A 15997-nucleotide genomic window follows, 5' to 3' on the forward strand; every position below is an offset into this window, starting at 1 on the left:
GCTGACAACATTCTCTCAGATTTTTCTAGAGATATTGTATTTGTTTATCATTTTATAATTTTTATGCATTTTTCCTTATTAATCTAATATTACCTCTTGGCAAATTTCACATTCACAAATATAAATGTACAAAAAAACCTCAATACTTTGTATTTATGAAGGAAATGGACCAAAAAAGAAATCTAAACGATAAATGTCTTCAATATTTAAAATCTTTAAGTAAACTTTTTGCCACAAATCACTTTTTTTCCCTTCAATCTTGCTTTTGTTGTCCTTTTCTGTTTGGTACTTTTTTCAGTTTCTCAATAATTCATTTGTATGTGTATGATTCTGTTCACAGCCTGTTTCTGCTCAAATTGTATGGTAAAACTTTGAAATAAAGCTTAAAAAAAGAGAGCATAAAAATAACATTTCACTTAAACTTGTGCAATCCATTCTGAGCAAACGATTGTGAAATCATTTAAGAATCTAATACTTTTCCCCCTTAATATGTAATATGTGCTTAATCATGTATGGATGAGAGTTTAGTTCAGTAGATACATAAAAACTACAGACTTATACATATGTTTCTTTTAATCATTGCTGCTGTTTACAATTTATATTATCATGATTTTAATCTACAGCATGACATTATTTTTCTTTTCCATTTTAATTTCTCTTTCGCTAAATAGTGGTGTTTGTCGCCCTCTACAGGTGAGTACATATATCTTTAACTTTTCTTGACCCGGAAGTAAAACTCGTCCTTCTCAGCCACACGTGTAAAGGTAAGCAAAGCTAAAAGTTGTTATGCGCAGGGTTTTTTAGACTACTGATTGTCTTAAGCTTTGGATAGATACAAATATTACTCCACAGGATGCGACTCTGTGTCGCTACGTAGCTGATTCGGTTTTAAAACTCAAACGCTGGCTGGCATCTGGATTTTCTGCTAACTCGACAGTCAAGTGAGAAAGTGTTCAGCAGATTTTAGCCGTATACATCGCCAAATTTTGGTGTCATTTAACCAGACAGCTTAGTTTTCTCCTGACATTCCTGTACTAATTATTTATTTTCTGTGTTGTCTCTTTGCTGTGTGTCCTGTCCCTGTTCCTGATCCCGTCCTGCAGGATCCAGCATGGGGAAGTCCAAACAAACAGGAAACCACAAGAGTGATAAGAAGAAGAACATCGCAAAGACTTGGAAGACAAAGCGCAGGACTAAAGACCTGGACCAGATCCACTCGGACATGAAGCCTGACACAGCAGCCAAGCTTCTTCATCAGGAGGTGGACTATGATGTGACAGGATGTGCACAACACTACTGCTTACACTGCGCGTAAGTTCACCCCTGTGTGTCTGCATAGAGGGGTTGAATAGGGCTGCTTTCTTACTGACATGTTGCTTTTTTAATTCGTTAATCCAACAGTTGAACTGATTGTTTTCTGTGAGAGGGGAAACAACAAATGATGAGGAGGGTATGTCCTGCTAGTGGACATTTATAATCGTCATTACACATTATAGATGAGCTGAACTGGTCAGATATTTTACTTAAAGGGGAACTATGACCATTGTCAAACCTCATATATGTTATTCCTTTGGTATAAGACAGTCCACACCTTTAACTAGACATCAGCAACTGTCTCCCAAATCCAAAAGGTAGAGTGCTAAATCTTGAATTTTTGATGTCATAGGCCAGGTAGGTCCAAAGTCCAGCCTGGGGAGCCAGTTGTTTTAAACTATTTGCGCCTTGTTTTCTAAAATACATGATGTGTGGCCCAACATATAATATTTATATATCAAGCAAGATCATTTTGCATTTTTGTTCATTCTCCTTATGATGACAGGACTATCATACAGTTTGTTGACATGCCCCAAGTAGAAACTACACAGGCAGAGCTAATGTGTTTTGTGGTTCAAATGGCGACAGCAAAGAAGCGTTAATTCGACTGCGAGGGCTGCTGCTTTCAGAAGCGGCGGAAAGTTAAATAACTTGTCACTGAAAGTTGTCTCACCTGTGTATGATTTTTTTTTAACCTATATGATGCGAGAAGCAGGTGGCCCCCCCAGGTGTTGTCACAGTAACTAATCTGACCCCCATTCAAAAAAGTTTGTACACTCCTTTCATAGGGTGTAAAGTCTGGAGCTGCTCCATAGACAGTTATGTGGGACAGATGTTCTAGGTGGCACCCAGGGGAATGTTCTGAGTATATACGGGTACATTTTCTGTTTCACAACACAGAACATGACAGCAGAATACATTTATTTGTATAGCACTTATCTAAACAGGGTTACAAAGTGCATGAAAACAAGACAACTATAACAGTACAAAAAAACGTTGAGCTGAGAAAAATAGTGTGTACAGAGGCGAAAATGGAACAAAGGGAAATAAAACACAAAAATTACAAATCAGAAGTAAAAGTCAGGCATCACAAGGAAAATCTTTCCTTTGAAAATATGTTTCAAGTAATGATTTAAGAACAGGTAATGTGCTGGTCAGTCTGATCTCCTCGGGGCCTTGATGGCAAAAGCCTGGTCACCTTTAGTTACCAACCTCAATTGAAGGAGGAGTAGCAGCAAGGGTAGTAGGCTTTGAAGATCTCAGGTTCATGACTTGGAGCATACGTAGTCAGAAGCTCAGCTATATAACTGGGGCTACACCATTAAAAGTTATTAAAAGATTTGGTACCATAAACAAAGTGTAGGTCCACAAGATCAGGCTCCCATCCATTGTCTGTGGAGCAGCTCCAGACTTTATACCCTATGACATCACACATTTGAGACTTACTCCTCTGGTGCCTGGCTTTGAGAGATTAACTCATGTTCACAAATATTGACTGAACTTTTGGCAATACCATAGTCTAAGTTTACTCTGTTACAAGTAAAAGGGCTGCATTCAAACTCATTGGTAATAGTACATGAGTATTAGCATCAAAATATAGTGAGAGTACCAAAAGTAAAGGTGCTCTTTATACAGAATGTCCCATTTCAGAGTATTATCATTATATTACTGGATTTTTATTAGTGATGCAGTAGCGTGAAAGCATTGCTGTTGTTGCAGATGGTAAAGGTGGGACTGAAGGGGTGCTGGTGGCTTAGTGGTAGAGCAGGCGCCCCATATACAAGTCTGTTGCCGCAGCGGCCCGGGTTCAAGTCCAGCCTGTGGCCCTTCGCTGCATGTCATCCTCCTCTCTCTCCCCCTTTCATACTTAGCTGTCCATTAAAGGCTAAAAATGCCCAAAAACATATTAAAAAAAAAAGGTGGGACTGAAATAATCCATACTAATACATTATAAATGATGCAGTGGTTAGCATTGTGGCCTCCCACAGTCCAAAGACATGCAGGTTAATTGGTGACTCTAAATTGTTTGTAGGTGTGAATGTGAGTGTGAATGGTTGTCTGTCTTTATGTGTCAGCCCTGTGATAGTCTGGCGACCTGGCCAGGGTGTACCCTGCCTCTCGCCCAATTTCAGCTGGGATAGGCTCCAGTCTCCCCACGACCCCTGAAATGAATGAATGAATAAATGAATAATGTGAATCTGCCCGGTAACAAGTATCACAAGTTGTCAAATAAATGTAGTACAGCAAGACATGCAATATTTCCATCTGAAATGTAGTAGAGTAGAAGTATGAAATAGCACGAAGTGGAAATACCTCAAAATTGTACTCCAAGTGCATTAATTGAGTAAATGTATTTAGTTACATTCCACCTCTGTAACTGGCTGTGTAGTCGTGTGGAGTGTTCACCACTGTGCTTTTAGCGGAAAATGATTTAATAGTAAGCAGCAGAGATATGGGACACACACTGGAATGTAGAAAATGTCTCATTCCACTGCATGAACTTTAACTTTTAATTTTGGACCTTTTTCAAAATGTGTGATTGTTTCTGTGTGGCTGGCTGTTTTGTTGTGTGTCTTTATCTCTGGTCTTATTTCTTCTGCTGTGCTCGAGTCTCTCTTGTAAAAGAGATCTTGAGATTACCTGATTAAATAAAGGTTACAATAAAACGAGATGTTGCAGTTAGCCTTTAACGCTGTGGCACTTCATGTCTTGCAGGAGATATTTCGTGGATATGAAAGCCTTGAAGGAGCACTTCAAAAGCAAAGTGCACAAAAAACGGTAAGGCATCACACCCAATTTCAGTCCTTTATAAATGTACAGTGGTTCAGTATTCCTGCAAGCTTCGGAGCTCACCTCTTTTCTTTCAACATCCAGGTTGAAACAGCTCAGAGAAGAGCCCTACACCCAGGCAGAAGCAGAGAGAGCAGCAGGTATGGGCTCCTACATCCCCCCAAAAATAGTTGAAGTGAAGACACAGCCTGTGGAAGAGGACATGAACTGAGAGCCGCCCACACTAACCCATGGACTGATGCATTTACAAACTGGATAATGCTTCTATTATCCTTTACTGTCACAAATGTTGAGCACATTGTGAAACGCTTTTTTTTTTTGTGGCACACTTCATTTGTCTGACCCTTGACAGCTGGTAGACGTCCGGCTATCAGCAGAAAAAGGGAAGCCTTACCTTTACTGGGTAATGTGATGCAACATGTACCTATGTAAATATTGAGTATGTGCAGAGCTGAGTGGATTGTTAATAAACTTTAACATATTGTTGCTTTAGATTGCAGATTGCTGTCATTTGGGGCTACACAGTGTGCTTAAAGCAGCGTTTCCCAGCATGGGGGTTGTGGTGTTGTTTTTATTTTTTTAAATGAAATAATCTAAGAAAGAAGAAACACCTTTTGGTTGAACTGCACACATAGTCATAACTTGAAATGATGGGTTACACATAAATTTAAATTTCCATGGGTCACAGCAATCCAAAAAGGTTGGGACCGACAGGGTTAAAGAGACTGCTTTAGTTGGATACCCTGGATCCATGTTCCCAATGTAAGAAACATCCAATTTATGCAGATATTGATTCAGAGGTTTGTCTGGCATTAGTCTAACACCATACCAGATCAGCAGGGAAGCTTCACTGCACATCAGCTCCCTTTGTTTCTTCCCATATCTCCTCTCTATGCAGAATAAAATCATCTAAAAAAAAGTATGTATGAAATGAATTTATTGTTACTATAAGATTATAACATGGCCCCATGTTGAAACACATAAATTCTAAAGGGTGGTCCAGAACAAACAAAGACCTTCATTTCCTCTGGAGGACATGAAGCTACAAAAATGTAATAACAGTGAGCTTTGGCAGAGAAACCTGTAATTGAAGCTTGTTAGCAGACATTCCTGGGGAGAACAAGGCAGCACTGCCCCTTTAAGTGTGGCTACTGTGCCAACGCAGAACTTCCGCAAAGTTAGAGAGGCTGTAAATTAAACTTCCGGTTATCACTTTCAAAATAAAGCACTCGGCGATATAGTCATCTGTAGTCCATGAGTGGGTTAGAGAGTATACCCAGAAAAAGGGGAATGTCAAGTTATTTTTGCCTCTTAGCGGATTATCTACAAAGGTATCTCCGTGACCACGCAAATGTCTTCTGTATGTCTGGGTAGATGTGGAATAACTTTCGGTCTAACTTTTTGCCTGGGCCGAAAATAAATCCAATATTTCTACAAAGCAGACTAAGGGACTGTTCATTACTTATGAGGGGGAGGCATGTCAAATAATTTGTAAGCATTGGGGAGAGACTTGGTTTTTTTTATTTTGGCTTACAAGGTGGCATACAACTCCAAATGGTTTTATTTTGTATATATTTCAAATACCTTCTAAACCCTAAATCCCACTAGCCAGTTTGAAATGAATCTTTTCTTTAGAAATTATTAATTATTATTATTAATTTAGAAATTCTTTAGAAATTGCCGAAATCACACCATTTACCACAGCTAGAAACTGAAAAATTTCTCAACAATCTCTGTTCTGACTCCCTGCTTTTTGCTAATTGTGTCAATTGTGTTGGCTCCAATACTGCCTACATTTAGACTGAATATAAAAAAATATAGTTATTTATGGTGGAGGGAGGCTAAAGGAAAAATATTTGTAATTTTGGGAGGTTCAACACAAAAAATGTAATTATTTAATTAAGTTGCACTGTAGCAACCCCCTTCCTCTGACAAGTAAAGTACAGTCCCTTCATGTGGGTTCCTGCGAAGAAGAACTGAGGCAGAGCGGAGGGACACAACTGTGTGGAAACTTTGATTTTGACTGTTAATGTCGCCCCGGACAAACGTTTTTTCCTTCCGCAAAGAAAGTAGACACAGGTGAAATCACACAAAATATATTTAAATATATAATAACCGGTGTATAACGGGTAAGACATTAAATTTTGACTATTTCCCTATGATTTGTGCTGGAACCGTTAACGGACGGAGTGCTGAATCCGCACACGGCTAGCTAACGTTAAATGACGAGTGCTTTTACTTTGAGCCCCCAAACGCCCAATATCCGGTTTCAGTCTGGCTATTACTCGCTCACTTGACGCATTTTAACCACATCCATATGGTTCTCGATTAGGTGTGGGAAATAAGAAATCTGTGCTGCTAGCTAAAACGTCTCACAGCTGTTGCCAGCGATCGTAACGGCCGGGAAAGACGCGCGGTCCCCGGCTACAGGAGAACCGAACCGTCGCTAGATTCTGAGCACTTTAAGGAGAAAGTTTACACTGAACGATTCCTGCTGGTTACCTTTTTCTGGACGCTATCGGACGAACATGTCCTAGTGTAAATAGCTGTGGTGGAGGTCGAGGATGGCCGCAGACGTGGATAAAACAACCCCCGAGGATAGGAGCGTAATTTCGCAGCAGAATGGGCACCAGCGTCCGAGCCGTGGATCCTGGATCTCCAGGGCGGTGTGGACTCTGCTTATAGTCGGTGCTGTCCCTCTTCTCGCCTTCGGGATCAAGTATTACCAAGATGCACAGCTCCTCAAACGTCATGTGAGATCCACATCTGTTTTAACCTTACTCATATTTCATAATTAAGCGGTGATCTTAACTTAGAGGTGATTTTAACTTGGGAACAACATGTGTTAGGTCAGAAAATGCCATTTACTTTTTTTTTTATCTGTGTTACTAGAAAGTTTGCATTGGCCTTCTGCTTCATTTTATGACCTATGATTACTGTAGGCGCACTGTATTGTCATATTTCAACACTGTTCTCTCCACAAAGGCTGCTCAGAGTCATTGTCAGACGCCACACAACACCACATCTGCAGTTTTTCCACCCCATGGTGTTTTATTAGTGGGGCTGGATCTGTGTCACAGCTGGTAAAACTCAGCCTCCTGTGTAAATCCACTCATGTTTGGCAACAGAGGGTCTCCAAGTTGTTCTTGTACTTCCCTCCCCCCGTCTCCCTCCATTGTACAGGCGCTAGTGGGCACGTCTGAGAGACACATGGTAGGAATCTGTGGGCTGATCTTTATCCAGACAGGACTGCAGAGGTTGAATGAATGCTGTGACACCAACAGAGATGAAATACTAATAGGCATATGAATGCATTTTATTGTAAGATGCATCTGCAGTATTAATTTAAGTCATTTTCCAGAGTGTTATGTGATGAGGGGGCTCACTGTCCTAGTTTTGATGCTGCATTCAAAACCCCTGAAGCATGTGAAATGACAATAAGGCTCAGTCTAACGCATGCGCCTGTCCAATAGGAGGAGAGTGTCCGAACCCTGGGTGCCGAGGGGCTTTTTCTCTTCTCCTCCTTAGATGTCGACCATGACCTTTATCTCAGTCCGGAGGAGTTTAAACCAATTGTTGAGAAGCTCACAGGTACATCTTGTTATCTTTCTTGCTGAATGTGGCATTTCCTCCCTGGTCACACACACACCCTCACCTCACATCTGACTGTGACCCCTACGGCTTCCCTACAGGGATTACACCCCCTGTGGATTACGAGGAGGAGGTGGCTCATGACCCCAATGGCGAGGCTTTGACCTTGGAGGCCAAAATGCAGCCCCTGCAGCTCGACTCCATGACAAAAAGCAAGGATGGTTTCCTCGGGGTAAGGAAAGAGACCGAACTACTATTGATAGTAACCGCAGAAGAGCTTGTGTAAAGGGTTTAAAATATATGCAAACATTCACTGTGATTTCTAAAAGATTTAAGTCATTACCTATATAAATATTCATTGCAGCAAGATGCTTGAGATAATTTGAATTCATGCTTGATTATTCACAAACTCTGCATTGAGCTGACTCAGACATTTCTTCCGTCTGAGTCAGTGCAGTTCATTCAGAATGTGTAAACAACCAATAATTGATTCAACAATGATTTAGCAGAGGATTGACTTGGTTCAGGCATTTTTAAAAGAAGCACATCCTCTCATTATGAAGACTATACTACAAGAAAGCTGATTTAATCTCTGGGTACCAGGTGTCTCACAGCTCTCTGAGTGGGCTACGCTCATGGAAGAGCCCAGCAGTGCCTTCTTCCTCCTTCTCTGCCAGCCAGTTCAGAGCCTTTTTGCCTCCCAAGAACAAAGTGGAAGTTGGAGACACATGGTGGGTGATTCCTAGCGAGCTCAACATCTTCACTGGGTACCTGCCCAACAATCGTTACCACCCTCCGGCGCCAAAGGGCAAAGAGGTACGCTAGAAAAAAACTCATCAGTGATGCGTGTTAAGAGGCTTGTGATTATCAGACTGTTCACTGATTTCTGTTTTTATCCTGCTGCAGGTTCTCATCCACTCCTTGCTGAGCATGTTCCACCCGCGGCCCTTCATCAAATCACGTTTCGCTCCTCAGGGAGCTGTCGCCTGCATTCGTGCCAGCAATGACTTTTATTATGACATTGTGTTCAGGTGAGGAGCTGATCAGACAGAGACATTAAAGGAAGGCCACAGTGGTGCTCCTTCTTCTTCTTTTAGTCCATTAACCGCAGAGTTATGTATGCTTTACATTAGTGCTGCCTAATATCCAGAACATACTGTAAATTGTAATGCCCTCTCTGGCAGGCGGCCACTGGTTTCAATTTAAAATTCAGCATTCAGAGCCCGAGTCCACTTCACTTTGTTGTCAGTGTTACATTATTATTGCAGGCTAATGCAGTTTCAAGTGCTTTAATACCTGTTTTAAACACTATCCGTCATCGGAGTGGAAACACAAATTTAGGATTTCAGAGATGAGTTTGGAGATGTTTTCAAACAGTCCTCAATCACAGCTGCATTTCTATGTAACGGTAATGTAACATAAGCAAAGAGAAGGCTGTCTAAAGGCCTGTAAGTGCCTGGAGGAGTTAGAATAAATTGCTTTGAAAAATGGTCAGCAGTAATGTAAGGTATACAACATTTTTGATAAAGAGGCTTGTTTTTAAAAGGCTACACCAAACATTCCTGTCACTTATTGACAGAAGACATTTTTTACACGTCTTACGGTACAAACTCAACTCCTTGTGCTTTTCACCTCTGCAGGATTCACGCAGAATTCCAGCTCAACGATGTCCCAGACTTTCCCTTCTGGTTCACTCCGGGGAAGTTCATCGGCAACATCATCATCTCTAAAGACGCATCTCATGTCCGACACTTTCACCTCTACGTCCCCAATGACAGGTAGATCCTTTAAACACACCATCACCGTTGTGCTCCAATCACTATGTTGTAGTTCTAGTGTGATTATATGTCCTGTTGTGTGTCAGGTCTCTGAATGTGGACATGGAGTGGCTGTACGGGGCCAGTGAGAGCAGCAACATGGAGGTGGACATCGGATACCTGCCACAGGTACAGCTGTGACACTTCAGGAGGGACCAGTGTCTCTATTTCTTTACTTATTTATATATTTCAGCAGTTCCTGATTTAGTTTGAGGTCATTAAAGCAGTTTAGGAAAAGTGGGTGTTATATGGGTGTCTTATTTCAGGATGTCTGTCTTTCTAAATGCTTCCTGTCACTGTTTTTGACTTACTGTTCTCACCACAGTGTGTCCTAAAGTTGGAGTGCTAGTAACAGTATTAATTTCATATCCTTTTTCTTTTTGTTTTCAGTTATGAAACCTGTTAGGGAGCATCTATTGTAACTGCCATTTTCAATTTCTCTGTGTGTATTTCTGCTTGAAACTGATCAAGTGAGGTATTTCCTTGTATAAAAAGCTGTTAATGTGTCCACAGTTAGAGCTGCAGTCCAAGGGTCCGTCCACTCCCTCCATCATCATGGATGTGGAGGGCAACGTCATCGACAGCCGAGATGGCGACGGCGAGCCGATCCATTTCGTCTTTGAGGAAATCCACTGGACGTCAGAGATCAGCGAGCAAGAAGCCGCCCGACGCCTGGAGGTCACCCTCTACCCCTTCAAGAAGGTAACCATCCATGAAGCACTTTTTCATCACACTTTTGGCTCGAATGAAGTGGTTTCACAGCTGTTACATTGTTCTCATCGTTCTCTCTCCCAGGTGTCCTATCTGCCTTTTTCAGAAGCCTTTGAGCGAGCTGAAGCAGAGAACAAACTGGTGCATTCCATTCTGCTTTGGGGGGCGTTAGACGACCAGTCCTGCTGAGGTGAGATCATTAACATGTTGCTGGTTTCAGAGCAGTGTACACTGTCATTGAGATTCTGGAGAAACATTGTTGTTATTTGAACTCAGCCTCCAAACAAATACACCCCTACTTGTCACTCCCTCTGCCCTTCTCCTTACACATCCATGGCCTTTCCCCTGTCCTGTGCACAAGCACAGCATGATAGTGTTGTGTAGCTTGGTCTGAGCCACTTTGTTGCCCATTCACAGAGCCAGGGCTGTGTATGAACACCATTTATTTTTCAGTGCACACAAAGAATGGACAGCTCGTGAACCCTGGAAAGATATTTGTTGAATCAGACTAAATGAAAGGCTAAATATGGGTTACATCCAAACAACATTGAAACAAATAGATTGCACACCATCCTCCCATTACAAGGATTATAATGCTCTGTAACCTTTCAAGCAAATGGCTCTTCCTTGGACTTCTAATAAATGACAGACAGAGAGAATTACATCCAAACAATGACATAAAAACAGGTTTATGAAAGAGTCTCAGGCTGAGCTTTCCCCATCTTGGAGCCTTTTGGGGAAAAACAGAGTTACTTTAGTCTTCAGTTAACAGAAAAAAAAAAACATCTTAATATTACTTCTAAGCATCTCAAATCAATTCCATATCAGTTTTGTACGGGTGACGATGAGCTAAATCCTGGCTTATTATGTTTAGATTTGTGCAAAGACTTCAGAAGTGAGCAAAGATGCCTTAAAGCAAGACTATAAAACTTTTAAAAGAACATTCTGCCTTTTTCAAATAAAAAGATGAATTGATAAGCAATAAAACACACTTGTTTAGTTCAATACCCTCAGCAGCTTCGCGGCTGCAGCCTTATTAGGTCTGGTATGACCCGTAGCCTGTGGTGGCTCATGTCAGAGGACTTCCAGTAAATATAGATTGCTGTATAGCGCGCATTACTGACCCACTCTGCTGGCATTATGACTCCTCTCCACTTGTGCTGCTGTTACATTAGTTCAGAGTTTTAGCAAAAATGTATGTTTCTGAACTTGATCAATATCTCTGTCTCCCCTTCATGCTTCTGTAGGTTCGGGGCGAACTCTCCGGGAGACAGTCCTGGAAAGTTCGCCCGTCCTGGCTCTGCTCAACCAGAGCTTCATCAGCAGCTGGTCTCTGGTCAGAGAGCTGGAGAACATGCAGGTGAGCAGTCAGGGCAGTGCTACACCCCAAGAAACTCAATCAGTAATCATAAAAATTGTGCTTTATGCTCCATGTACATTTTTAAATCATCTTCTTCTTAAACAGGCTGATGAGCAGAACCCTGTGTTGAGTGAAAAGGCCCGATTACACCTGGAGAAGTACAGCTTCCCTGTGGAGATGATGGTGGCACTGCCCAATGGAACTATTGTAAATATTCAACTCTTTCATCAGCCTGCACTTTATGGAATATTCAGGACTCAAGTTATAAACACATAATGACTCCTGTTGATATCACTGTTAAAGGGGCAGTTTACCCCCAAATCAAAGATACATATTTGTGTTGGAGATCATTTTTTAGAGATGTCTGTCTTCTCTAGAATACAATGAAGCTAGATTGCACTCTGCTTGTGGTGCTCAACGCATCTAAAAATACATTTTTAAAACTTAACAGTGTTGTCTCTTTTCAGAAATACCAAACCGGTTACTCAAGAAATTCCAGATATCATGTTGTGAGCAGTTTCGTGTGGGAACCATTTGCTTTCTACCAGTCTACACCCACCAACTGTATCACCACACAGAAGGAAGCATGCATCTACTCATGGATGAGAGGCTCATGACAGCACATGATGTAAACCTTAACATCTGCTGAGCTCAAATATTAGCAAGCTCAGTGGTGCTAGGTGAGCTAGCAGCAGACGCACGCTTCCTTCTGCGCAGTGATACAGTTGGCAGGTGTAGTTCGGTAGAAAGAAATAGTTCCTACATGAAACTGCTCACAACAAGGTCTGTGGATTATCCTGAGTAACTGGGTCATTATTTCTGGAAAGAGACATTGCTGTTGAGTTTTTCAAATGCCTTTTTTTGGGCACTTAAAGCACAAAGTGTCTCTTTATAAAACAGCGTGTAGGTTCCATACTAAAAATGTGCGTAAGGACAAAAGCCAAAATGCCTTTTGCCAAAAAATATTCAACAATTTCTACAATCGGGCTTCCACCTCACCATCTGTGTTGCCAATTTCCTTGTCTCCAAGATGTTTGTAAGTGTGGGACAAAGTTTCTCCCATCAAATTTGTTTTAATAGCTCACAACTTCTCCATGGGAGGTGGCGAACACCTCTTTCAGGCCTTGTTTTGTGTGTACGCAAAGTTCATAAATGAGACCCTAAGTCAGGTGTCAGCTAGTTCCATTTTATTTGAGAGAAGGCAGACTCTCTATGGCTGATATCTCCAACACTTTGCAGCTCACACCAAAACAATCTAGATTGATAAATAGTACTACAGGTAAGAGGAAAAATGTATTTTTGATTTTGGGGTGAACTGGCCCTTTAAGTCCATTCATTTATTTACTTGCAGTATTTCATAAAGTTGTGGTACCACTCTCATAGCATGATATTTATTGGTGTTAATAGTCTTTCACTAAAAAGAAGGAATGGCTTTCTGTTGATAGTTACATTTCCAAATCAACATCGGTATGGAAAAATTTCAGACTAAAAGCCTCATCTCCCTCATGTGTATGGCTTTAGGTCCACCACATCAACGCCAACTTCTTCCTGGACCAGACGTCCATGAAACCAGAGGAGGAAGGAGCGACGTTCAGCTTCTCCAGTGGGTTCGAGGACCCCTCCACATCCACTTACATCAACTTCCTCAAGGAGGGGTTGGAGAAAGCCAAGGAGTACCTAGCACAGTAATTAGTGTGTTTGTGCGATAGAGCCTGAGAGACTAAACACGAGGAAGTGATCATCATTCCTCTGGGTAATGATCCAAGATAAGGAAAAAAAACCCTCCAGCAATTATGTAGAGAAGATTCCTCATCAGTGTTGGCAGCTGAAAAACTTCTTTTTCCCTCTTTCTTACTATTTATTTGGGCATCTCTCCTGGTTAGAAAGTTTTATATACAGTATTTGTATTGTGACAAACAGTACAGGGAAATATTGCTTCTCAAACCTAATGTTACTGTTATATAGCATATTTTAACGAGATGCAAAGCGGTAACAGATATGTAAACACATTAGGATCTGCTCTCTCTCTGCTTGTCGCTGCTGTCAAAACACAACGACCATACAACAGCCTATACTTCTTTTATATTGTGGTGTCGCATGTGCAATATTAAATGACTGAGTGTGTTTTCCTGCTGCTGAGCGTACCCAGAGACAGGGCCCGTGCAGCTGTTGCCTTCAGCTGTGTTTCAGCAGTTTGTGAAGTCGTCGCCTGAAAGCTCTCTCCGGGCTGGGCAGCGCCTGATGTTATTGCTGAGGCTGCTGGAGGGAACACCCGTCTCTGACTCAGGGGACAAAGGCAGCAGGAAAAATCAAACTGGGCTGTGGCACATAAAATATTAATACAGCTGTTTTCTTGTACTTCTGAGTTTGCAACCAAATGTTGAATATTTTGCAGATGCTTGTTTTTTTTGTTTCTGAGGAAGATGTGACCACACCAAAGAACATTGTTTTTAAAGCATACAGGAGCTGGTTTGCAGCTAGAGGAGCTGTTGATGTTCATATTTATGTAACTCAATGGAACCAAATGGTCATATGCTTGATTCTTGAACTGAGCGGCACATGATACCATGTCCTGTTGTTTTCCTCTTTTAGGCTCCAGGCTAAAGAATGTATTTGTTTGTGTCTTGAGGGGAAATCCTTGATATTTTAAGAGAAAAATGACAATCTGGACCTACTATTAGCTTATTTTCTTCAATATCTTCTAAAATCCTTGTCTAGTATGTTTTTACTGTAAAACAGAAGAACACAGGGATCAAGAAAACTAATGTCAAGCATTAACAGTGTAATCTGACAAATGAGAATAACATTAAAGGAGCTGTATACGACAGTCAGAGAATCTGTATTTAAGAGTCTCAGTCAGGTTGTCTGCACACCTCTCGTAACATGGAGGTGGCTGAGCTGGCTAGCAGCTAACGGTGCTAAAAGCGCGAGCAGTGCTAACAATGGCAACAGTGCTGACAGAGCTAACATTGAGGCGAAAATGTATTTCCTAGGATAGAGAAAGCATAACCCGTCCTACTCTGCTTTAAAGCATGGATTTTCATTTGAGAAATTTGCACAGAAATGTATAAAAACTGATTTTGAGGGTTCTTATGAACGCTTGCACACCCTTGCGTAACATTTGTGCGGAGTAAAAATATTCGAACGGCCCTGGATTTCAGCCGATTTCGGAGGAAATACATGTTTGACCAATGAAAACCTTAGTTCCAACTGATGTCACACCTCCAGGTTGTAGCTAACTTGCTCACTTTGGCTTCTGCTTCAGCTGTGATACGACGAAGATGCTAACGTAGCTGATATACATTTGCTAACGTTATACGTTGGTCACGGTCTCAAACAGAAGAACATGGCTAATTATTATGAAGAGTAATTTCATCGGACTAACTTACCAGGTGCTGGTCTGCCAGTCTTATCAAACAATCCTTCACACCTGGTTGCCGTTACGTAGCATTCCATGCAGCAGTGATATTACGATGGTATTGAGGGCTTAATCGTGTAGGAAGAACAAGCTACTTATGTTTAGATCGGAGGGCTGATGTTTGGAGCAGCCAAATGGTGTAGTTGCAGGCCATTAATCTTTGTAACTGTAGGGAGGGTGTATTTTTCAGAGAAACTGGATTTTGGAGCAATGGTTGTTTGCTTTTGGGGTAACATTCTCTGTCTGGGTGGGTTTTTGTTGTGTGGAGTGCACACAGGCACTATTTAGGATTAAAGTCATTTTTCTTTTCTTGAGGAAAATGGTATACGGCAATGCATTGTTTGCTGCTGTATTAATGCTCTGAATGTCGCATACAGCTCTTTTAAATGTGAAGGTCATACAGGGTCCACTCCCTAAGAAACATCCGGCTGATTTGAGCCTTTAAGGGAAAACACTGTAACCTATATGTGCCATTTTTTTTCACAAACATGAAACAATAAAACCTTTTTTTGTACAATCCGACTGTGTCCTTTCTGCCAACATCTATCACACACAATCAATCATACAAACGTTTTTAGAGTTTAAATATTGTGCTGAATTTTATTAACTAACCTACGATACCGTACAACGTAAGCAAAGTAGATCTGGCTTTTAGAGTGAGAGCATGTTATTACGGATACAGTTGAATTGAGACAAAACTGCATGAATTCAAAGCTTTTTTCTGTCCCGTTCAGAAACCACAGTGGCGTATGACTCAGCACTCAAAGTGAAAGGAGATGAGAATAGTCATGAATGAGAGTCTAAGATCCATTGCAAGTACAGATGTTCTTCATTTGAGAAGCTTTTCTCAAAAGTGTTCACACATGATTAGTTCCTGTAGTCATTTAACGCTGTCGATGACACTGGCGATGATGACGATGAGGTGATGGGTGTCTGATGACCGGAGCTTGTATTTGTGGGACTTGAGGCTGTGTGTGTGTGCGCAGTTTGGTTTTC

The 15997-nt window shown here is 41.3% G+C and overlaps 2 protein-coding genes across 2 annotated transcripts; both read left to right on the forward strand.

Moving 5' to 3' along the window:
• The first annotated feature begins 713 nt into the window (after positions 1-713).
• Positions 714-4596, forward strand: znf593 (zinc finger protein 593). Its single transcript, XM_049595443.1, has 4 exons — positions 714-764; positions 1104-1311; positions 4030-4092; positions 4189-4596. Exons 2-4 carry the CDS (start codon positions 1112-1114, stop codon positions 4313-4315), a joined length of 390 nt encoding a protein of 129 aa, XP_049451400.1. The 5' UTR covers positions 714-764; positions 1104-1111; the 3' UTR covers positions 4316-4596.
• A 1809-nt stretch (positions 4597-6405) lies between these two features.
• Positions 6406-15756, forward strand: selenon (selenoprotein N). Its single transcript, XM_049595623.1, has 12 exons — positions 6406-6857; positions 7578-7695; positions 7797-7927; positions 8299-8511; positions 8602-8726; positions 9336-9473; positions 9560-9641; positions 10026-10214; positions 10308-10413; positions 11471-11583; positions 11689-11790; positions 13105-15756. Exons 1-12 carry the CDS (start codon positions 6669-6671, stop codon positions 13270-13272), a joined length of 1674 nt encoding a protein of 557 aa, XP_049451580.1. The 5' UTR covers positions 6406-6668; the 3' UTR covers positions 13273-15756.
• The last annotated feature ends 241 nt before the right edge of the window (positions 15757-15997 follow it).

The sequence above is a fragment of the Epinephelus fuscoguttatus genome, linkage group LG14 (genome assembly GCF_011397635.1).
Source record: "Epinephelus fuscoguttatus linkage group LG14, E.fuscoguttatus.final_Chr_v1".
NCBI lineage: Eukaryota > Metazoa > Chordata > Actinopteri > Perciformes > Serranidae > Epinephelus > Epinephelus fuscoguttatus.